At 44.7% G+C, this 24,748-nt stretch overlaps 1 protein-coding gene across 1 annotated transcript; it reads right to left on the bottom strand.

The window, feature by feature from the left end:
* Window positions 1-13,666: 13,666 nt before the first annotated feature.
* Window positions 13,667-20,082, bottom strand: PPIA (peptidylprolyl isomerase A). Its single transcript, XM_060786938.2, has 5 exons — window positions 19,866-20,082; window positions 15,197-15,227; window positions 15,007-15,095; window positions 14,394-14,566; window positions 13,667-13,983 (listed from the first exon to the last, which is right to left on the bottom strand). The coding sequence occupies exons 1-5, from the start codon at window positions 19,932-19,934 to the stop codon at window positions 13,848-13,850; spliced, it is 498 nt and encodes a 165-aa protein (XP_060642921.1). The 5' UTR covers window positions 19,935-20,082; the 3' UTR covers window positions 13,667-13,847.
* Window positions 20,083-24,748: the final 4,666 nt, after the last annotated feature.

The following is a 24,748-nucleotide window of genomic DNA, read 5'->3' as shown; positions in this document are numbered from 1 at the left end:
TTGAAATCCTGCTTTACAGTGCTATGTTATATTGATCTTTTGGAACATTACTTTTTTGCTTTTAAGAACTTTTCAACTCTTATTTTTCAATAAACTACAAAGACTTCATTCCATGTGCAGTTTGGTGATTTCAGCAAGGTGAATCTACTCTGAGGTGCAACAGTGAGAGGCCTTAGTCTGAGAGAACCTTCAGTGTGAGAAGGCCTCAATGGGAAAATGACCTCAGTGTGAGGTAGGCCTCAGTGTGAGTAGGCCTAGTGTGAGAAGCTTCAGTGAGAGGAAGCCCCAGTTTGAACGCCTTGCGTGTAGAGCTACTGTGTGAAGCTCCTGTGTAAGTTTGGCGTGAGAAGAGGCTCTGTGAGAGCGAAGCTGTTTATCTGCATGAGAAAGAAGCCTAGCGTGGAAGCAAAGAAGGAAGATGTAACATTGGTCTGTGTGTTTTTGTTCTTTTTATCACTTTGGGCTACTGGTGTTGGGTCATGCTGCTGCTAATGTTACTCTGCTGTGCATTTATGAGGAGGGCCCAACAGATACGAGTGGAATCATATCCAAAGGGCATTGTTTTCCCTTCATAACACTGTGGAACCCATAGACTATCTCCCATGCTGCATTTAAGATGTTTCTCTCTCTTTCTGAAGATTAATCTTCCAATGAAACGTGAGGTTTGGTCCTTTGCTTTCCTCAAACAACTTGATCCAAAGCTTTGTCTTTGGATTCCTCTCTGTTGTCAAACTGCATTCTTTTCTTAGTTTTCACTACACCTTCGCAATCGATGATAAGGGCCTACCATTCTTTTTGGCAGAAATAGACACAAAGGTCAAAGATACAAAGAAGACGCCTGGAAAATGTCAGGCTTCAAAGCACTGCTCCGGAAAGTTACCATCATCAAACATAAGGTCTCGCTGTGAAGGGAACATCAACGAGAGAGATCAATATTATCTTACCAGAGCTCAATCCATACACAGTAGACTCTAGCACAGTGGTTCTCAACCTGGGGTCCCCAGATGTTTTTGGCCTACAACTCCCAGAAATCCCAGCCAGTTTACCAGCTGTTAGGATTTCTGGGAGTTGAAGGCCAAAAACATCTGGGGACCCCAGGTTGAGAACCACTGCTCTAGCAACTGGCAAAAAATAAAAAATAACATTTAAATAAAAATTAAAATACATGTATAAAACACTAGTACTGTGTTCCATAGTTAAGTTTGTCTTGATTTGTTTTCATTTGATTTTAATTACAGTATTTAAATATCAATACCAAGTTAGTTTAGAGTTTTATGGTATGGTATAGGATATAACAGGTATGGTCAAACCTGGGTCCTCCAGGTGTTTTGAACTTCAACTCCCACCATTCCTAACAGCCTCAGGCTCTTTCTTAAGTGGCTGAGGGGGAAAAGGAAAGGACCTGGGGATGTTAGGAATGGTGGGAGTTGAAGTCCAAAACACCTGGAGGGAGGGCCCAAGTTTGACCATGCCTGGGGTATAGGATTATTTAGTGTGCTCCAATTCTGTTTGCTTTGAATTAAATGTTTGTTTGCAATCCCAGGCTTGGGATTTTGCAGCAGGGTGGCTTCCTGTTATAGTTTGCAATCATAGGGCAAGCCACCTGTAAATTATAGTTAGGTTCCCTGGTCCCGCCCCTTTTTGAGTTTTGGAGGGAATAGGAGCCTTTTTTTGAGTCAGTTCTCACAGAGAAGCCTTTCGCATAGGACATAAAACGAAGAGCTCCTGTAGAAAGCTTCGTTTTCTACAGCTTGGCCGGGGTTATACAGCCCTACGGCTTGGCCGGGGAGATATACAGCCTTACAGCTCCTTCGCTGAGGGACTTCAGTCAGCCATCACAGAAACCTGAACTCCTTTTCCCCTGGAAGTCTACAAAGCTCTGCCTGGTAAGGGTCTCCCGCGGAAGCCAGACGCAGTTGGTACCGGGTGCAGGGGCTCCACACCAACAGAGGCAAGTACAGACTGCCCAGATTAGAAGTTAAGGATTTCCCCATTAGCTAATTACAGTTAAGAAGATAGTGCCTGTTCCCTGTGGACAAGATTGAGAGAGAGCCAATAGACTGTTAAGAAAGCTTGAAAGTACCTGTTTGTTTTCATCAATAAAGAACTTTGTTGGACTTACTTTAAGCCTCTACAGAACTTTGTTTGTGGGGAGGTCCAAGGGCCTTTAATCTGAGGCAGCCCCGGTGTCCCGTTGGGCACACAGAATTTATGTCCTGTCTACAGTCATATGCACAGGCCCAGTGTGCGACAGCACATTTAGTCCTATTTTTAATAGGTAAACGTAAGGTAAAGGTTATCCCCTGACATTAAGTCCAGTCGTGTCCGACTCTGGGGTGGTGGTGCTCATCTCCATTTCAAAGCCGAAGAGCCAGCATTGTCCGTAAACACCTCCAAGGTCATGTGGCTAGTATGACTTCATGGAGCGCTGTTACCTTCCTATTGATCTACTCAGATTTGCGTGTTTTTGAACTGCTTTTCGAACTGGCATGAACTCTAAGATCTTCCGGGGAGGCATCTCTCGCTCCCACCATCGTCACAAGTACGGTTGGTGGGGACGAGAGAGAGGGCCTTCTTGGTGGTGCCCCCCATCTTTGGAACGCCCTTCCAAGGGAAATAAGACAGCCCCCATCCCTCCCCTCCTTTCGTATGAGCTTGAAGACCTGGTGGTTTCAACAAGCCTTTGAGAATGACCAGTTCTTGCCCAGCCCCAAACATTGTTGAATATGGCCTTATACTTATTTATTTATTTATTTACAATACTTATATACCACTGTTCTCAGCCCGAAGGCGACTCACAGCGGTTCACAACAAATACGAACAGCAAAAATTCAGTGCTATAGTATAAAAACAGTTAACAACCTAACACATTACACAATTAATAAACAGTTACTACAATACCCATTCACTGTCGTCTCATAATCAAAAACATGTTCCAGATTCGTCATCCATTGTTCCATTCCCGTGTGACGCTGACCGCTCGGGGGTCGCATAACTAGTTATGTGACCTACGTATTTCCCCGGTCATCCCTTGAATAGGCCCTGGAAATGAGCAGCCACAAACTCATACCTACAATTGCTGTTATAGAACTGTACTTAATTCCCGGTCCGCTCATATTTTGAGTTTGCATTAGCCTTGGCCCAGCCTTTTAATAGCTCTAAATAGGCAATTTTTATTGTGATAATTTTTATGCCTATGTTGTTTTGTTAATTTTATGTTATGCTGTTTACTCTGTATGTTTTGGTGATGTTGCTTGGAAACCGCCCTGAGTCCCTCTTGGGGAGATAGAGCGGTATATAAATAAAGTTTTATTATTTATTACTATTATTAGGTTGGCAGAAGCTGGGGCTAACATCTGGAGTTCACGCCACTCCCTAGATTTGACCCTGCAACCTTTCGGTTTGCATGTTCAGCAGCTCAGTGCTGAACCGGGGGGAGCTCATTAAAATATTGACCATTAAGTATCAAAACACTTGGCCATACAGCCAGGAAAACTCACAGCAATCCAATTTAGTTCCACTTTTAAAAGATCTTGCCATTGCTAGTAGGTCAGGGCAAAAGCACACTGCTGAAGCCAAGCCAAGCTTTTGCGTTCTTGAACACACTCTGCTGTTGCTTGTTGCACACCTAATTCTGAACACAAAGGAGGGAAAACTGTGGCATATGAACCTTGTGCTGTGGGGAGTTAATACTTTTACTTCCTTAGGCGATCCCTCGTAGTCCGAGGATGATGGTCCTCCAAGTGTAGCGTCCTGGCGGTGGGTCCGTAGGTGATTGTGGAGCCCTATTCTTGATCTGCATCATCTCCCGCAGTGAGGGCACTGGTTTCCAGGTAGAAGGCGGTCCCAGTCGGGGTTGGCTTGATGCGCCTTCCTCTTGGCACGTTTCCCTCTTTCACCCACAATTCGTGCCTCTGCAAATTCTGTAGCACTGCTGGTCACAGCTGACCTCCAGCTAGAGTGCTCAAGGGCCAGAACTTCCCAGTTCACAGTGTCTATGCCAGAGTTTTTAAGGTTGGCTTTGAGCCCATCTTTAAATCTCTTTTCCTGTCCACCAACATTCTGTTTTCCGTTCTTGAGTTCGGAGTAGAGCAACTGCTTTGGGAGATGGTGGTCGGGCATCCGGACAACGTGGCCGGTCCAGTGGAGTTGATGGTGGAGGACGATTGCTTCAATGCTGGTGGTCTTTGCTTCTTCCAGCACACTGACGTTTGTCCGCCTATCTTCCCAAGAGATTTGCAGGATTTTCCGGAGGCAGCGCTGATGGAATCATTCCAGGAGTTGCATGTGATGTCTGTAGACAGTCCACGTCTCGCAGGCATATAGCTTTATAAACAACCACCTTGGTATCTCTGCAGATGTCCTGGTCCTCAAACACTCTCTGCTTCATTCAAAAAAATGCTGCACTTGCAGAGCTCAAGACGGTGTTGTATTTCGGTGTCGATGTTGACTTTGGTGGAGAGGTGGCTGCCAAGGTAGCAGAAATGGTCAACATTTTCTAATGTTACACCATTGAGCTGTATCGCTGGCATTGGAGAGGGATTGGCTGGTGACTCCTGGAATAGCACTTTGGTTTTCTCCATGTTTAATGACAGGAGGAGCTTCTCATATGCATCTGTGAAGGTGTTTAAAGTAGCTTGTAGGTCTTCTTCTGAATGCGCACAGATTATTTTTTATTTTATTTTATTTCGAACATTTTTACCCCACCCTTCTCAACCCCTAGGGCAGTGGTTCTCAACCTGGGGTCCCCAGAGGTTTTTGGCCTATAACTCCCAGAAATCCCAGCCAGTTTACCAGCTGTTAGAATTTATGGGAGTTGAAAGCCAAAAACATTTGGGGACCCCAGGTTGAGAACCACTGCCCTAGGAGGACTCAGGGCAGCTTACAATTGGCAACAATTCAATGCCGTCATAAAATACAATAGCAAAAATAACAATTAAAACCATGAACATTAAAATAAAAATTAAACAGTATACTTATGATCCATTTAGCTATTGCCAGTCTGGTGGCTATTTATCTAGCCATATACTAATGATAACTCCGCTTCACTTATCCGAATCCACTTCCAAGCCATAGTCAAATATTATCCATTGTCCTTTAACCTGATTGCCCGAAGGCCTGGTCCCACAACCATGATTTTACCTTCCTTCTGAAGGTGAGGAGGGATGATGATGATCTAATTTCCCTGAGAAGCGTATTCCACAGGCGGAGGGCTACCACCGAGAATACCCTGTCCCTCGTGTGCCAAACGTGTTTGAGACAACGGTGGGACCGAGATCAGGGCATCCTCAGAGGATCTTAAGCTCCGAGGTGGGACGTAGAAGGAGATACGTTCAGATAACGTTGTCATCAGCATCTATAACAGATGTTGTTGTAACCTTGGTTTTGGCTTTCAGTCTTCTGAGGTTAAACAGCTTGCCATCTGTTGATTTCCACTCCGGTGGGAAGATTCCCACCAACAAGATGAAGTATCATAGTGATGAAGATGGAAAATAAGGTTGGGGTAATAATAACACACTCCTGTTGACACCTGATTCCACCTTAAATGGGTCACTTTGGGAGCCATTGCTGTTCAAGACTGTTGCCATCATGTCATCATGGAAGAGCCGCAGGATGTTCACATAGAGTGTTATTGAACTGCATTATTGATGCAGTGGAGATGCTCCCTTAAGGTGACAAGTCGAGAAGGATTTATTGTCAAAGGCTTTCATGGCCGGAATCACTGGGTTGTTGTGGCCATGGTCTAGAGGCATTCTCTCCTGACGTTTCGCCTGCATCTATGGCAAGCATCCTCAAAAAATGAACAAAATCTGGCTACAAGTATTAAAAAACTCTACAATTAGAACAGCACAACAACAGAGAGGAAACAAACAAGGACATCTAATCACCTCTCAACAAAAGATTGCTCCAGGCACTGCCAGGCAATCAAATGCTAATTAAGGTGGGCAGTTGAAACATTCACACCTAGCTCCAGCAGACAAGAGTCCTTTGTCTCACCCTGGTCATTGCACAGATATATAAACCCTTTTTCCTAGTTCCAACAGACCTCACTACCTCTGAGGATGCTTGCCATAGATGCAGGCGAAACGTTAGGAGAAATGCCTCTAGAACATGGCCATATAGCCCGAAAAAACCTACATCAACCTCGAGAAGGATTTCCTCTCAGTTCCTGCATTGGCCGCGCGGTGGCGCTGTTCCACAGCATGCCTTCATTCCAACGCTCACAAGGGAAACGCCTCACGGGAAGGGGAAGGGAGGGAGGGGGGAAGCAGGGAGCAGTACATTTCCACTGGCGTGGAGCGGGCGGGGCTCGTGGGGTGGGGTGGGTGGGGGAGGCTTCCTGCTGCTTTTTGCAGCCTCTGCATCTGGGCGCCGCTCTGGGACAAGCCTTGGCCCGCTCTGCATGTAGCATTGCAGAGGCTGAAAGCTACATCATTGCAGAAAGCGGGGGGGGGGGGGGGGGGGGGGGGGAGAGGAAGGAGCACAAACCTCTCCTGCAATCAGGATGTTGTCACTCATTGAATGCAAAACACTGTCCCAATTGCAACATTCACACTTGCCTCCAACAATCAATAGTTCTTTCTCCCACTCTGGACATATATAAATCTCATTTTCCTAGTCTCAATCAGGGCCTGCTAACATCTCCCAACAAAGGATTCCCCTGGGCAGCAACCAGCTAGGCATTGAAACTGCTAGGCCATTAAATGACAAATTCCAACATTCACACGTTTCAATGTCAACAAAAAGGAGAAAGCCATGAAAATGATCAAAATCTGGCTAGCAGTATTTGAAAAAACTCTAAAATCAGGACAGTAACTCAAAAATGGGAAATCCAGACAAGATACAATCAGGGCCAGCTCACTACCTTCTAACCGGTGGCGCAGTGGGTTAAACCCTTGTGCTGGCAAGACTGAAGACCGTCAGAATCTGGTGAGAGTGCGGATGAGCTCCCTCTCTTAGCTCCAGCTCCCCATGAGGGAATATGAGAGAAGCCTCCCACAAAGATGACAAAACATCAAAATATCCGGGCGTCCCCTGGGCAACGTCCTTGCAGACGGTCAATTCTCTCACACTCTGGACATTTCACATACATATAAACCTCACTTGCCTTGTTTCCAGCAGACCTCACAACCTCTGAGGGTGCCTGCCATAGATGCAGGTGAAACATCAGGAGAGAATGCTGCTGGAACATAGATATACATCCCAGAAAACTCACAGCAACCCAATGATTCTGGCCATGAAAGCCTTCGACAATACACTATCCCTTCTGTAGGCTGTTAGGAATTGTGGATGTGTTATTGCCCAACCTTATTTTCCGTCTTCATTGTTATGATACTTAATCTTGTTGATGGGAAGCTTCCCACCAGAGTAGAAATAATCTATCGAACAGATGGCAAGCTATTAACCTAAGCAGATTGAAAGCCAAAACCAACATCTGTTATAGAACTACAATATGCTGATGGCAACGTTGTCTGTGCGCATTCAGAATAAGACCTACAAGCCACTCTAAACATCTTCGCAGAAGCATAGGAGAAACTTGGCCTGTCATTGAACATCGAGAAAACCAAAGTGCTGTTCCAGCAGACACCAGCCAATCCCTCTCCAATGCCAGAAATAAAGCTCAATGGTGTAACATTAGAAAATGTTGACCATTTCCACTCCCTTGGCATCCACCTCTCCACCAAAGTCAACATCGACACCGAAATACAACACTGCCTGAGCTCTGCGAGTGCAGATTATTTCCAAATGAAGCAGAGAGTGTTTGAGGACCAGGACATCCATAGGGATACCAAGGTGCTTGTTTATAAAGCTATTGTCCTCCCAAAACTGCTATACGCCTGCGAGACGTGGACTGTCTACAGACGTCACATGCAACTCTTGGAACGATTCTATCAGCACTGCCTCCGGAAAATCCTGCAAATCTCTTGGGAAGACAAGCGGACAAATGTCAGCGTGCTGAAAGAAGCAAAGACCACCAGCACTGAAGCAATCGTCCTCCACCATCAACTCCGCTGGACCGGCCACATTGTCCGGATGCCCGGCCACCGTCTCCCAAAGCAGTTGCTCTACTCCGAACTAAAGAATGGAAAACAGAATGTTGGTGGGCAGGAAAAGTTATTTAAAAGCCAACATTAAAAACTCTGGTATAGAGACTGAGAACTGGGACGCCCTGGCCCTTGAGCACTCCAGTTGGAGGTCAGCTGTGACCAGCAGAGCTGTAGAATTTGAAAAGCCACGAATGGAGGGCGAAAGAGAGAAATGTGCCAAGAGGAAGGCGCGTCAAGCCAACCCCAACCGGGACCGCCTTCCACCTGGAAATCGATGCCCTCACTGTAGGAGAAGATGCAGATCAAGAATAGGGCTCCACAGTCACCTACAGACCCACCGCCAGGACACCGATCTTGGAAGACAACGAGGTATCGCCTAATGGCAATGGCACACTTTGTCTCTGTTTTGACACCAAGCCAAGAACGGGAAGTGCCTTTTGTGAAGGTGCCGCTCTGCTTGTTTCCCTCTGCAAGCCCGGCTCCTGCAGCAAGAGAGGAGAGGCCTAAGCAGGTGACGTCACCCTTCGGTTCAATGGGCAGGAGACAGGAATCTCCAATGCATGACCAACGTGAATGTTGTGATTAGATGCCTCCTCCCAATCCCTCTGGAGATGTCACGCACCAGCCCTAATCGGATGGACGTTTTGAAAATTATCAAGCAGCCAACCCGTTTCTCATCAAATTGCTGCAGAAGGCAACAAAACCAGATCAATCGGGAGATTAATGGGATCATACCAAATCAGATTGTAGATTATTCACACTGGAAGCTATTAATGTATCCAATCCAATTAGAATATTAACATTAGCGCAGTATTCCAATTCCAGTATCCTAGTTAAGGGAACTCGTGGATTATGAATTATCAGATGAATGAGATTTTTTAACAATTGTTACAAACGTTATCGGAATACCACTGTGTAATTTTTGCTCCCTCTCTTTATTAATATTTCACAACTTCCAGGCAGGATTCAGTCAGTCTTTGAAACTGCAAAGCCATTCAATGCTAATCAAGGTGGCCAAGTGCAGCATACATACTTGCTTCAAGCAGACAAGAGTTTTTTCTCCCACCCTGGACATTCTAGATATTGCAACCCCACTTGCCTAATTTCCAACAGACCTCACAACCTCTTTATTTACCGTCCTGACTTTAGAGGTTTTTTTTTTTAAATACTGGTAGCCAGATTTAATTCTAGGCAGGATTCAGCCAGTCTTTGAAGCTGCAAAGCCATTCAATGCTAATCAAGGTGGCTAAGTGCAACATTCACACTTGCTTCAAGCAGACAAGAATTTTTTCTCCCACCCTGGACATTCTAGATATATAAACTCCAATTTACTAGTTTCCAACAGGCCTCACAACCTCTGAGGATGCCTGCCATAGATGTGGTTGAAACATCAGGAGAGAATACTTCTGGAACATGGCCTTACAGCCCCGAAAACCTACAGCAACACAGAAGTACAAAAGAGACAATGTTTTCATTTGTACTTTCATGGCTGGAATCACTGGGTTGGTGTGGGTTTTCTGGGCTGGCCATGTTCCAGAAGCATTCTCTCCTGATGTTTGCCCACATCTATGGCAGCCATACTCAGAGGTTGTGAGATCTCTTAGAGACTAGGAAAATTGAGTTTGTATATCTGGAATTTACAGGGAGGGAGAAAGAACTCTTGTCTGCTTGAAGCAAGTGTGAATGTTGCACTTGGCCACCTTGATTAGTATTGAATGACTTTGCGGCTTCAAAGACTGGCTGAATCCTGCCTGGAATTAAATCTGGCTACTAGCATTAAACAAAACTCTAAAATCAGGACAGTAAATAAAGAGATTATAAGGTCTTTTGGAAACCAGGCAGGCAAGGGGGTTTATATATCTGTGGAATGTCCAGGGTAGGAGAAAGAACTCTCGCCTGTTTGAGGCAAGTGTGAACGTTGCAATTAGCCACCTTGATTACAATTGAATAGCCTTGCAGCTTCAAGGCATGGCTGCTTCCTGCTTGGGGGGTCTTTGTTAGGAGGCAATTAGCTGTCCCTGATCGTTTATTGTCTGGAATTCCCCTTTTGAGTGTTGTTCTTTGTTTATTGCTGATTTTAGTTTTTTAAATACTGGTAGCCAGATTTTATTAATGTTAATGGTTTCCTTTCTATTGAAATTGTCCACATGCTTGTGGATTTCAATGGTTTCTGTGTGTAGCCTGACATGGTAGTTAGTGATCCAGTATTTCTGTGTTCTCAAATAATATGATGTGTCCAGGTTGGTTCCTGAAGTCCTCTGCTATGGCTGATTTCTCTGGTTGAATGAGTCTGCAACGCTTTTCATGTTCCTTGATTTGTGTTTGGGCAATGTTGCATTTGGTGCTCCCTATGGAGTCTTGTCCATAACTATATGGTATACGGTAGACTCCTGCAGAGATAAGAGGATCCCTCTTTCCTTTCCTAAACGTAGCATTTGTTGGATTTTCTGTAGATAAGTTTGTAAGTTGTGTTTCTTCATCAGCTTCGCTATGTGGGGAATGAGACAGCCCTTCGTCCAAGGTGTGTCAAACCAACTTTTCTCCAAACAGAGCTACTTTATCATCCCTATCCTTCTGTATGTTGGAGCTCATGAGAATTGTCCTTCCAGCACATGCAACACTCACTCTCTTACTTTCAAAAACCATCTTTGGTAGATCAGTGTAGTACCAGATTCTGCATTAACCCCCTTTGTATTTACCAATTCATTGCAACATTCCTCTAAAGATAGTGTTCGTATACCTGAACCCCCCCCCCCCCCCCCGAGTATAGAAATTACAAAGTTTTGAGTACTTTAAAGTGCATCAAAAGCAGATCGCCGATCTGAAACAGTGTGGAATATCTGTGGAAAAACAAGGGCAAAGGTATATCTAAAAAAAAACCAAACCCTGGACTTTAAATCAGGTGTGTAGACTTAAGAAATAACATAATATATATAACATAATATATTGTATATCCATATATTTATATTATATGTAATGCAATATAATACTAATAAATTATAATTATATATGTATATAACATGTAATATTACTAATAATATTACAATATGGGTTGTTGTAGGTTTTTTCGGGCTATATGGCCATGCTCTAGAGGCATTCTCTCCTCTTGTTTCACCTGCATCTATGGCAAGCATTCTCAGAGGCGAAACATCAGGAGATAATGCCTCTAGAACATGGCCATATAGCCCCAAAAAACCTACAACTACCCAGTGATTCCAGCCATGAAAGCCTTCGACAATACATTACAATATAATGGTATAGTACAATATAATAATATTTAATACTGATATTGTAGGCAAGGTAGTCCCCTGACATTAAGTCCAGTCATGTCTGACTCTGGGGTGTGGTGCTCATCTCCATTTCTAAGCCGAAGAGCCAGCGTTGTCCGTAGACACCTCCAAGGTCATGTGGCCGGCATGACTGCATGGAGCGCCGTTACCTTCCCGCCGGAGCGGTACCTATTGATCTACTCACATTTGCATGTTTTCGAACTGCTAGGTTGGCAGAAGCTAGGGCTGACAGCGGAAGCTCACGCCGCTCCCCGGAATCGAACCTGCGACCTTTCGATCAACAAGCTCAGCAGCTCAGTGCTTTTACCCACTGCGCCACCGGGGGCTCCAACTGATATTGTACTATGGTAATAATATATTGTATGTATATATATCTTGTAAGCCGCTCCGAGTCTCCTTTGGGGTGAGAAGGGCGGCATATAAATGTCGTGAATAAATAAATAAATAACAAGCCATCAGTTGATATACTGTCCCTTATGGTTAACTACTGCACTTTGAGGAAATACAGCCAGCATTAACCACTCACAAAAGACCTTAATGCAAGTCTACTGCAGTGAAAATGGATCTCCTCTCAATGTTTACAAGGTATTGACAGAGAGACAGGATGATTATTTCACTGGAAGGCAAAAAGGCATCTCTGTAATTCGGGGCTGTTGTATGACAACAGCTGTCACAAAACCGGTATGAGGGGCTCGCATGCATTTGAGATACTGTCATTTAGCAAATTCCAACGCTTTTGTTGTCGTATTAGTCAATTACTACTGTAATCAAAGAAGCACATTTGGAATTCTATTTCCTGTAATAGTGAGCAACTGGTAGCAACCCTGCTGGGAAGGTATCTCATTATTAATAGTTTGCTCCACTGAAGGATGGATAGACAAAACCACCCTTAGCTAATGTTGCAGGCCTTCTGGTCATTTCTGCCTTGAGACAACCTTATCACTGGGGTTTTTTTTTGGGGGGGGGGGGTCTCTTAAGGGAGTTGAGAAACCAGATTAACTTCTATTGTTCTGTAGACCACAGGTAAATAACCTACTAAGCAGTTATTCACATGTGGTCAATGAGTAACATTAGGTAAAGGTTTTCTCCTGACATTAAGTCCAGTCGTGTCCGACTCTGGGGGCTGGTGCTCATCTTCATTTCTAAGCCGAAGAGCCGGCGTTGTCCGTAGACACCTCCAAGGCAATGTGGCCAGCCTGCATGGAGCGCCCTTACCTTACCTATTGATCTACTCACATTTGCATGTTTTTGAACTGCTAGGTTGGCAGAAGCCGGGGCTGACAGCAAGAGCTCACCCCACCCCCCGAATTCGAACCTGTGACCTTTCGGTTGACAAGTTCAGCAGCTCTGCGGTTTAACCTGCTGTGCCACCAGGGGCTCATAATGAGTAACATCAGAATATGTCAATTTACAACAAAGAACTCTTATAAGAGACCAAGGATAGCTCAAGAAACACAACAACACAACATTCACAACTAGCCAGAGAAAGCATGTCCCTTAACAAATGAGAGAACACTTGTTGATTCAGATTCTGGATAATCCTTGGGAATTTACAGCTGCATGGTAGGAAGAAAAACAGCCGGGGTTAGCTCATGACGTATAAGGAGTTTGGCAATCTCAAATATTAATTAGCACAACCATTAGTATTTTATTTTGCCAATTAAAGTAACTGAACTGCAGTGCTAGCCTAACATACCAAGAGTTTGATTATAAATCCAAAAAAGATAGGCTGTTAGGAATTGTGGAAGTTGAAGTTCAAAACACCTTGAGGGCCAACGTTTGCCCATGCCTGTTCTACTGCATACATGAAGCTTTTGTAAATTGTTTTCAACACCTTCACTTTTGACTTCCTCTTTCATTTACCTTTTATTCTTAACCGCAATTACCTTTTATTCTTAACTGTTTCCGCTATGCGAGTACAATCTTTTGACTTTGTATCTTGTACTTGTATCTTTAAATCTTTACATATTAGTCTTAAGAAAGACTTAGGAATTCTTTTCAAGAAGCCCCCCAAACTGGTAATTCTTGCTCAACTGATGCAAGTTTCTTTCCTATATGGTTACCTATATTTACAAACAGTGTCATTTCATGTAAATATGCCTATGACCTCCCAGAAGCCCTAGTCAGCTTGTTCAATGGTCAAGAATTCAGTCAAAAACACCCGGAGGGCCACGGGTTGAAGAGGCCTGCTATAAAGTTTTTACTGGAAATTAAAGTCTCCACCTGTATTCCCAATACTTGGCCACACATTATTTAGAATTAGAACACAACTGACTATTACAGCATGGAAAATCTTCACCAGAGGGAAGAAAACAACAAACTAGCATGTGTGATTTAACTTGTTTTATTTTGTTTTGCAAACAACGTTGTCTTCAGTCCATTAGGACTTGTGAGGAAGCAGAAATTGAAACCCAATAGAAAACCAGCAGTAAACCAGGAGCACAAGGATTACAGGGGGGGCTAACCCCGGATACAGAAGGAATGGTTGATTGTTAAGACAAAAGGAATTTTATGACAGCTGCCCACAGTCAGAGATGGTGATCTTCTTGCTTGTCTTGCCATTTCTTGATCCAAAGCGCTCCATGGCTTCCACAATATTCATCCCATCCTTCACATGGCCAAAAACCACATGTTTCCCATCCAACCTAAGAAGACAGATAAATTAGGGCACCTGGAAACACCACTTTTAATCTACAATAGCTTGTGATTCCATCAAGCTGTTTCACACTCACTTTCAAGGGCTTCTATTTTGGGAAACTCAGATGCAACAAGCCCTAATTGCCCTTGTAAGATTCAGATAGTCTATGACAGAGGTGTCAATAATATGGCCCCCTCCAGGTGTTTGTGCCCCCACCTCCCAGAAGCCCTTCCCAGTATGTTCAATGATCAGGAATTCTGGGAGCTGAAGTCCAAAACACTTGGAAGGCCAAAGGTTTAAACTTCAGGTCAGAGAATAATATGGTATTTCAGGCCTATACATTATGATCCTTAAATTGAAAGCCACCTATAATCAAATCCTCTTTTGCAAATGAATCCTCAAGCCAAAAATACTCACCAATCAGTTTTGGCAGTGCAGATGAAGAACTGAGACCCATTTGTATTGGGTCCAGCATTTGCCATAGACAAGATGCCAGGGCCTGTGTGCTTGAGGAGGAAGTTCTCATCAGCGAATTTCTCACCATAAATGGATTTGCCCCCTGTTCCATTATGGCGGGTAAAGTCACCACCCTGTCAAAAAAAATAATAATACAAGATATATACTGCTGAAACTAGATGGTGGGTTAACTGATCACTAAAATTTAACATCAAGTTTTTAAAAATTGTTTAACTCTAGTTATTACACGATACAATGCTAGCAAGGTTGAAGATAAAAATTAGTGTACAATTGGCCCTCTACACTTCGGAGTCTTCACTTTTGCAGGATTTATTTTACAGAGATTAATATAGTCTCGTCGAGTGTGATTCAACTGTCAATTTTGGATGATGGCCATGGAATCACACTGGAAGACCTAGGGAGTCCGACAGAGGTGTTTTCTCAAGTTAAAAAACCCCCAAAACAACCAGTTTAATTGGCAATTTCCCCTCTTGCAAGAAGCCTTCACGAAAATAGAGGGCCTAAAATACATTTATTCTCCACAAGTTACTGAAAATAAATATATACTACGTACCTGGCACATAAATCCAGGAATGATTCTATGAAAGCAGGAGCCTTTGTATCCAAAGCCTTTTTCCCCAGTGCTCAAAGCACGGAAATTTTCTGAAATCGAAGGCAGACATAAGTCAAGACATTTGCTTAGGTGGCAGACAATTCAAGTTTTAAGCTAGCATGGCAACAAAAGAAGGCTGTCAATTACAAACCTGCTGTCTGGGGAACCTTGTCTGCAAACAGCTGTGAGGCAAAAAAAAAGTGAGACATTTGTTAATGCCATATTCAACTTGAGAGTGCTAATTTCCACATACCTGTTCCAATATTCATTAATTTCTGAATTTTGCTACATCGAAACACAGCTATTCAAATTGTTAAGAGCTTATATACAATTAATATTTGTATTCCAACCTCAGCCTTCCCAATTCTGTTCATAGCAACTAACAACTCTCAAAGTCCATTTAGTCAACTCTACTAAACTTACAGATATCTGAGGGTGTTAATATTTAGACAAGCTACAATCTATTCAATGGATTTAAGGTACAAAAGACAACTGGCACAATACTCTTGCAGCTTCAGGCTGAAGACAGTCTAGAAGGAGCTCTAAGTAAATAGGATCCTTGAATGAGGCATGCACACCTCGCGATGCCTGTCACTTTATAGTAGCCCTCCACTTCTTCAACTTCACAGGATTTCCTTAGGCAAGGAATAAAGAGGTGGTTTTGCCAATTCCTCTTTTGAAACAGAGTTTGGCATGCCATGGTAGCCTGCCATTGAAATACTAACCAAGTCCGACCCTGCTTAGAATCCAGGGTCAGGGCCAATCTGGTACTCTCTAAGTAACACACCATTATAAGGAAAACCTTAAAAGCCACCTGACATTTGGTCGAAAATATGCTACTCTGCATATCTAAAAGTCCTTAACAACCATGACTCCGTCAAAGCTGACCATTGAATGCAATTTCAAACTGGTATTCAAGAAAGTGGTTTTGCTATGTTAGGTGCTTACACAGGAAATCCTGGAACCAATTTGAGGCCCGGATGGCAATTGTACAAACCATAAAGCATTGATCCACATTAAGGGCTTTCTTTTGCGAGTTTGTTGCCTGACTACGATAGTTCAAAGCTAGCTTCAAATTACATTAAATGGCTTGTGTAGATAAAGACTATATAGTATCACATTATGCCTTTTTGTTGTTTATTTATTTATTTGAAACATTTGTATTCTGTCCTTCTCACCCCAAAGGGGACTCAGCGTGGAGCACAATATATACGACAAGCATTCCATGCCAGAACATAAAATAACTATAAATATACACAAACACTAAAATCAGTTGTTTAAAACCATCTGAAAACACCATGCTGGCTCCGTTGCAGAACTGAAAGAATAGAAGGGGTGATTCTACGCCACCCAAACCTCATCTTCCCCATTTAATTCCCATCAACTGGATGCCACAGATTCTTGTGCAATTTGAGAATGCTTGTTAGCAGCCTCTGGAGCGCCACCATGTACTGCGCCCTGAAATGCGTCACCCGACATGCAGCAGCAGGCAACCCGTCAAAATGGCCCCAAAGAATCCCACATTTGTGGTTTCCTGATCTCACTGTGGGTCAAAACAGGGGCACTTTCTTGGGCTCTGCACCCCACTTTCACTCAGATAAACCATTTAATGCATTTTTAAACCAGTGTTGCATTAAGTGCTTTTGTTGTGCAGAGGATTAACTCCACAGGAAAAGCTGGAACTACTTTGAGGCCTGGATGGCCATTGCATAAACCCCAGAGGGGCAAGAAGGGTTTCCCTTTGTGCGCTTTGGCAGGAGCTGGTCGCTTGTCTGTTCAAAGTCTGAAACTAGCTCTAACTGCATTGAATGGTCAGGCACAAGGCTATAGGGGGGATGCAGCAGGGCAAATCCACAGCAGAGGGCCTCCTCTTCTATCATCAACATAATCTAGATTAACTAACAGCCTCAGGCCCTTTCCTTTTCCCCCTTAGCTGCTTGAGCCTGAGGTTGTTAGGAATTGTGGGAGTTGAAGTCCAAAACAACTGGAGTGTCAAAGTTTGCCCATGCCTGTGTTAGATTCACTCACAAATTGCTGTAAAATGCATCTTCCAGAATGTCTATTTTTTTTAAGAATGCCTTGGCAGTAATGTGATGCGACTGTCTACCGGCTGCATTTTCTGGAACACTTTGAAGTGTGACATGACGTGATATTGTTCTCAAGGCCTTCTAACATACATGACCAGCAGTAAAACTGTGGAGAAAACCTCAGAGTTGGGTTCAAGCCTACTGAATTTTCCAGAACACTTGTAGGAACTCTCTTTTCTTGGAATTTTGATTGACAACAATTTGAGTTTCATTCCATCACAATGCAATAACATAGGCTGGCCTCCTGGACTATATTTACATATCTGTAACTAGAATGACATGTCTCTAACCACTCCACAGTCATCATGCTGGCTCCATTGCCATGATTGTGACCCCTGGCTGACTACTCAGCTTCTTCACTCTGTCTGTCTCCATCTACACTGCCATATAATCCAGTTTCCAAATCCAGAGTCTCTGCTTTGAACCACATTACATGACAGTGTAGATCGAGCCTGAATCATGGCTGCCCTGCCCATAAAAAGTCAACATTATTCCCTGGTGGATTGCGCCAGCACAAACGGCACCCCTGCAAGAACTGGCCATTTCTGTTTGTTCTCGTTTTTAAAATCTTATGTAAATGTGGCTGAGAATTTTCCATCGCAGTTTTACTTTCCTTCAACCTCTGGAATTTCTTTGTTTTTAAAATGATGTTTGTTTTGTGCTCATTTCTAACTTTTTGTACTCCGTTTTATGACATGCACATTTCTTTGCACCATTGAGTGCTTTTGTAAGCTGCCCAGAGTCCCTTCAAGGAGATGGCGGCAGGGTATAAAGTTTATTTTGTGAGCTGTTTTCAAAATATAACGCTTATAAATCTTTTTGATCTATTTAGAGTATTTATATCCTTTATGATTTTTTTTGTCGTATGTGCATTTTTGTCTACATCTTCCATTCCAACGTATCTTTGCATGCTTATTTATTTACTGTATTTGTATACAGCCTTTCTCAGCTAGTAGGCAACTTCAGCAGCTGAGAGGGAAAAAGAAGGGACCTGAGGGTGTTAGGAATTGTGGGAGTTGGAGCCCAAAACACCTGGAGGGAGGGCCCGAGTTTGTCCATTCCTGATCTAGGTATGTTCTACCCCCTTAGTAATGCTTTCATCTTGCCATTAAGTCTAGTTTAGTCTGACTATGAGGGTTGGTGCTCATCTCCATTTCTAAGCCGAAGAGCCGGCGTTGTCTGTAGACAACTCCTAAGTCATGTGGCCAGCATGACTGACTGGAGTGCCATTACCTTCCCACAGAAGTGGTATCTATTGATCTACTCACAAGTTCAGCAGTTCAACCCGCTGCGTCAACAGAGGGGCCTTCTTCTACCCCCTTCTCCAGCCACAAAGACACTCAAAGAGAGGCTCCATCTGCCCCCAGGTGTACAATTTCGTGGCTGTAATTTATTTATTTACACCATTTATATGCTGCCCTTCTTACCCTGAAGAGTACTCAGAGCGGCTTACAAGTCATATGTACATACAACATACTATATTATTAGCAAAGTATTAATACATCATTCATATTAGTATTATGTAATAGCTGTCCCCTGCCACGTGTTGCTGGGGCCCATTCTCTGTGTATGTGCTTTGTGTGTATATATGTGTGAATGCCTATATATATGCGGTTTTGTGCTTGTGTTGTAATGTATTTTGCGGGGTTTTTTTTTTTGCTTTTTACGTCTCTTCTGCTGTGTTTTTATGAGTGATGGTCACTCATTGGCCTGATAGGTGTGTTGTGTCCAAATTTGTTGTCAATTCGTCCTGTGGTTTTTGAGTTATGATAAACCCACAAACGAACATTACATTTTTTAATATAGATTATATTGTTACTGGGGGGAGGGGCTCTGATGTAATCACTGGGTTGCTGGGAGTTTTCCGGGCTGTCTGGCCATGTTCTAGAAGCATTCTATCCTGACATTTCGCCTGCACCTATGGCAGGCATCCTCAGAGGTCGTGAGGTCTGTTGGAAACTAGGAAAATTGGGTTTACATATCTGTGGAATAATATCCAGGGTGGGAGAACGATTTCCTGTCTGTTTGAAGCAAGTGTGAATGTGGCAACCGTCCGCCTTGAATTAGCACTGAATAGCCTTGCAGCTTCAAAGCTTGGCTGCTTCCTGCCCTGGGGAATCCATCTATAGCAGGCATCCTGAGAAGTTGCGAGGTCTATTGGAAACTAGGAAAATGGGGTTTACATATCTATGGAATAATGTCCAGGGTGGGAGAAAGAACTCTTGTCTGTTGGAGGCAAGTGTGAATGTTGCAATTGGCCGCCTTGAATTAGCGCTGAATAGCCTTGCAGCTTCAAAGCTTGGCTGCTTCCTGCCCTGGGGAAAAAACCGGGGAAGGGCGCAGGCTGGAGACAAAGGAAGCAGGAGGAAAGAGAAGGCGAGGCGGGTGGGCAGGCTTGGGCCTCGCTTTCCCTCCCCGCTCGAGGGCGGGCCACGTGGAGGAGAAAGCTGCGCGCGCACCTTCCCCTTCCGAGCCGCAGTGAGGCGCGTGCGCGCGCACCTTCCCCCTCCTCCTCTCCCGCCCCCCGCCCCCCCCCCCGAGAAGGCCGCGCGCCTGTTTCCCTCTCAATGCCATCGGGGAATCCCAAAATGGCCCCTCTGCTCCTTCCCTCCTTCCGTGAAAGGAAATGGCGGCCTCTCTTTCCCTCCTCGACGCAGAGGCGCCTTTTCTCTCCCCCTCCCTCCTCAGCGGCCCCTTCCCCCTCCCCTCAACCGTCGCTCCCGCTTTCCTCACCTCGAAAGTGACGCGCCCCATCGGCTCGCCGTCGGCAGCGACATCAAAGTAAACCACTGGGTTCGCCATGATGGGAATGCCTTCAAGTTAAGACTCGGGGGAGAGAGAGAGAGAGAGGGAGAGGCAGAGAGAGAGAGAGAGAGAGAGAAGGGAGAACTCGAAACGTCGACCAGCCCTGCGGAGGGAGCGGCGCAGCAGAAAGGCAAGAGGGCGCTCGCCGGCCCTTATATAGACGAGTCCCCGCCTTCGCGCACCCTTCCGCCAATCGCGGCTAGGAAAGCGCGGCGAGTGAAAGGGGACCTAGCCAATCAGAGGTGGAGGGCGGTTTCTTCGCGCCTCGCGCCTCTGTGAGGAAAAGCAGGGCGGTGTCCCCCGCCTCCGAGTGAAAGGGGATCTAGCCAATCAGAGGTGGAGAGCGTTTTCTTCGCGCCTCGCACCTCTGTGAGGAAAAGCAGGGCGGTGACCCCGCCTCCGAACACTCTTCCACCAATCGCAGCCAGGGACAGCCGGCGAGTGAAAGGTGACTTAGCCAATCAGAAATAGGGAGCGTTTTCTGTGAGGGCAAGCAGGGCGGTGACCCCGCCTCTGAACACTCTTCCACCAATCGCGGTGAGGGACAGCCGGCGAGTGAAAGGGGACCTAGCCAATCAGAGGCGGAGAGTCTGTCCTTCGCGCCTCTGTGAGGAAAAGCAGTGTGGTGTCCCCGCCTCCGAGCACGCTTCCGCCAATCGCAGCGAGGGACGGCGGCGAGTGAAAGGCGCCGCAGCCAATCAGAGGTGGAGAGCTCTCCCTTCTCTCTCTTCTTCGCGCCTCGTTCCTCTGTGAAAAAAAGCAGGGCGGTGACCCCGCCTCTGAGCACCGTTTCACCAATCGCAGCGAGGGATGCACAGTGAGTGAAATGGCCTGCAACCAATCAGAGGTGGAGAGCTGATTCTTCGCGCCTCGGGCCTCTGTGAGGAAAGCACCCTGGTGACCCCGCCTCCGAGCACGCTTCCTCCAATCGCGGTGAGGGACGGCCGGCGAGTGATAGACGACCTAGCCAATCATAGGCGGAGAGTCTATTCGCGCCTGAGGAAAAGCAGGGCGCTGTCTCCACAAGAGGCGGGAAGCAAGGAGAGGTCTGTAATGGCTGTTTCCCTTGGGAAGAAAGGGAGGAGGCCGAATGGCGGCGGGGAAAAAGGCCTCGGTGTCCTGTAAGGTGCATACAGCGACATGGGATTCGGTGAGGGGAGGAGGGACCCTTTTCCCTCCGGAAACGCCAAAGGAGTGGCCCGGATGTTAGGCCTCGAAAAGGCCCTGCACCACTTCAAAGCACATACATGGCAGTTAAGGCTGCATATCAGGCCTGGGCCAACTTGGGCCCTCCCTCCAGGTGTTTTGGACTTCAACTCCCACCATTCCTAACAGCCTCGGGCCCTTTCCTTTTCCGCTTAAGCGGCTGAGGGGGAAAAGGAAGGGGCCTGAGGCTGTTAGGAATGGTGGGAGTTGAAGTCCAAAACACCTGGAGGGAGGGCCCAAGTTGGCCCATACCAGCTTTAAACCACAAACAGCCTTGTGCCACCACAAAGACTAACTTTCCCCCCTCAGCCACTTAATAATAATAACCTTTATTTATTCCCCCGCCACCATTTCCCGAAGGTACTCAGTGTGGCTTACATGAGGCCAGGCCCACGGTACATCAGTAAACAAAGGCAATAACAAAAACTACAAAACAATATAAATCACATAAACAAAAAATAATAACACTAACACGCAAGCATATTTAAAAATCTATGGCTGGGCCAAATGTAATAATTTAAAATAATGCTGGGCATGAACAAGGTAGGATATAACGGATAGAGTTTTTCAAAGAGAGATGAGGGAACGCAGTCAGTCCTAAATCCGTAGTAAAGTGCATTTTGAGGGCATATCGCTGAGAGTTTTTCTTATTCTGGGAAGGCATACTGGAACAACCACGTTTTCAGGGTCCTCCTAAAGACTGCCAGAGTTGGGGCATGTCTGATGTCCTTGGGAAGTGAGTTCCAGAGTCTGGGGGCCACCACCAAGAAGGCCCTCCCTCGTCCCCACCAATCGTGCCTGCGATGGAGGTGGGAGCGTGAGCAGGGCCTCCCCAGATGATCAAAGAGATTGTGTGGGTTCATACACAGAAATGCGGCCACGCAGGTAGTCGGGTCCCAAACTGTTCAGGGCTTTGTAGGTAAGAACCTGCACCTTGAATTGGGACCGGAAAATGAACGGCAGCCAGTGGGGCTCCTTAAACAGGAGGGTTGACCGCTCGCTGTAAGAAGCATCAGTTAGTAACCTGGCTGCTGCCCATTTACAAGATATATACACATACAATATATTACGTTATTAGCATAGTTGGGTTTTTGGTTTTTTTTGGTCGTGTCAGGAGTGACTTGAGAAACTGCAAGTTGCTTCTGGTGTGAGAGAATTGGCTGTCTGGAAGGACGTTGCCCAGAGGACGCCCAGATGTTCTGATGTTTTAACATCCTTGTGGGAGGCTTCTCTCATGTCCCCACGTTAGGAGCTGGAGCTGATAGAGGGAGCTCATCCACACTCTCCCTGGATTTGAATCTGCGACCTGTCAGTCTTCAGTCCTGCCGGCACAGGGCTTTAACCCACTGCGCCACCGGGGGCTCCTATTAGCATAGTACAATATCACTATTAAATATTACTGTATTGTACTAGACCATTATATTGTAATATTATTAGTAATATTATATGCAATATAAATATATAATTATATATTATTAGTATTATATTGCATTACATTATATATACACACACATATACACACACACACACACACACAATATATTACAATAATTGCATAGCACAGGAGATGACATATGCAGGAGACAAGATGGAACTGTCCCCTGGCCCCCTCTCTCTTCACTCTGGCCCAGAGTGGCAGTTGGTGCTGTGGGAAGGGGCCTCCAACTGATGACATATTTAATAGGACACTGGTACACAAAAGCCAGAGACCAAGGATTACTTGGTCTTCCAGATGTTTCAGACTACGGTATAAATTTATAGCCTAAGAAATCCAGGGAAGTGTACCTGTTTCCCGCCCTCTTTTGACCTTACAACAGTCTAGTGAAGTAGGTTATGTGCGCTGAGGCTGATTCAAAGTTCCCCAATGGAAGATTCATAACTAAATGGTGCTTTGAGTACAGGCCTTTCTAGCTAGTCGGGCAGGACTAGACTTAATGTCAAGGGGAAACCTTTACCTTTAGCAAAAATGTATGTGTATTTTCGGAAGCAAAGCAAGTATACTATTGGAAACTGAAATTCAACAATATCTGGGAACCACTTCTCCAATTCAAGATTTCTTAACTCTTACCAGTGACATATGCCCCTTGTACACTGCCATATAAAATCCAGATTATCTGCTTTGAACTGGATTATATGGCAGTGTAGAAGGAGCTTTCTTAAACTCTCTCAAGGCCCCTTCTAAACTGCCATATAATCCAGATTATGAAAGTAGATAATCCATATTATGTATATTGTGGTATTCAGCTTCCTTTACTCTGTGGTTCCTGATAAGTTATAAAAGGGGCTGCAGACCAAATGATCATAGCAGACAGACTTCAACAGACTGCAGACTATTTCAGACCTCAGATCACACACTTGATAGCTGTTTTGTTATAAGAGAGATGCCCTGGTCAGCTGGTACAAAAAACCATCTCAAAGATAGCTGAAAGTGGTAAAAGTTTTGTACCTGTGTATGCTGAACACATGAAGGTTGCGAGTAAAGCAAATATGCTATTTTGTCAAAGTCTACTTCATTTTTGTCTCTTGAGTGCATTATCAAGTTGTTTTATGGGATGTTGGAAATAGCAGTCTTCAAGACTCCACTAGTAATTTGTTTGTATATGATTCTGTTTGCTTAATGTATTGTATATGTATGTTTTGATATGCAGCTTTTTCTTTGCTCTGTGTTTCTTGAGGTTGTGGGGGTGGGTTGGGGGCTGCAGACCACATGATTAAATCTGGGAGTGCTCAGACTCTGTTTTTAGAACACAGAGATGCCATGAAACTTTGGACTGCTAAGAGCAAAGTCACATTGTTGTTGATTATGAGAAAGAAGCCCTGTGTTATCTGCACAGAGAAACTACTTCAAATATGTCTGTAACTGGATTGACAAGTTATGTACCTGTATACTGAATATATGAAGGTTGTGAGTAAACCAGATGTGTCACTTTTAACAAAATCTACTTTATTTTTGTCTCTTGAGAGCATGATATAGAAACAAGATGTTTTATGGGAGAGTAGATGTCTTTGGGCACTGAAAAAAGAACACTTCTGAAGAACTGCTATATTTTGTGCATTGACATAATCTCTGTTCCTAACAGACAGAATCAACCAGGTTATCATTCTAACAACTGAGAATCAAATTGCCTCACCTGACCAAATTAATATGGAACAGACACAGATAAATGAGAACAGTTTTTGAGATATTTATTTATTTATTTACTTTGCTTATATACCGCTGTATCTCAAGCCCGAAGGCGACTCACGGCGGTTCACAAACAGTAAAAACAGTAGAAACAGCAGTGGTTCCATACAACATATAACAATTGACTTAACACATTATCCATAAATTACCAATAAGCAATTACAATGCACAATTATTACAAAAAACAACCAGACCCAATCTTCTCATCATCCAAGCGTAGTCCAGGTTCGTCGTCCATTGTTCCATTCCTATGTTCCATTACCAGATTGCACTAAATTACTCAAACGCCTGCACAAACATCCAGGTCTTCACCTTTTTGCGGAATACCATTAGAGATGGTGCTAGTCTAATGTCCGTAGGAAGGGCGTTCCACAGCCGAGGAGCCACCACCGAGAAGGCCCTATCTCTCGTCCCCGCCAGC

The sequence above is a fragment of the Anolis sagrei genome, chromosome 7, assembly GCF_037176765.1.
Source record: "Anolis sagrei isolate rAnoSag1 chromosome 7, rAnoSag1.mat, whole genome shotgun sequence".
NCBI classification, from domain to species: Eukaryota; Metazoa; Chordata; class Lepidosauria; order Squamata; family Dactyloidae; genus Anolis; species Anolis sagrei.
This window is presented reverse-complemented; position numbering and strand designations above follow the sequence as displayed.

Bases quoted from the DNA above. Each gene is read 5' to 3' on its own strand.
- PPIA (XM_060786938.2), bottom strand. From the start codon at position 19,934: ATGGCGAACCCAGTGGTTTACTTTGATGTCGCTGCCGACGGCGAGCCG. The intron at 15,096-15,196 runs GTTTGTAATTGA...CTTCGATTTCAG, and splicing joins CAAGGTTCCCCAGACAGCAG to AAAATTTCCGTGCTTTGAGC. The intron at 13,984-14,393 runs GTGAGTATTTTT...CTGTCTTCTTAG, and splicing joins TGCACTGCCAAAACTGATTG to GTTGGATGGGAAACATGTGG.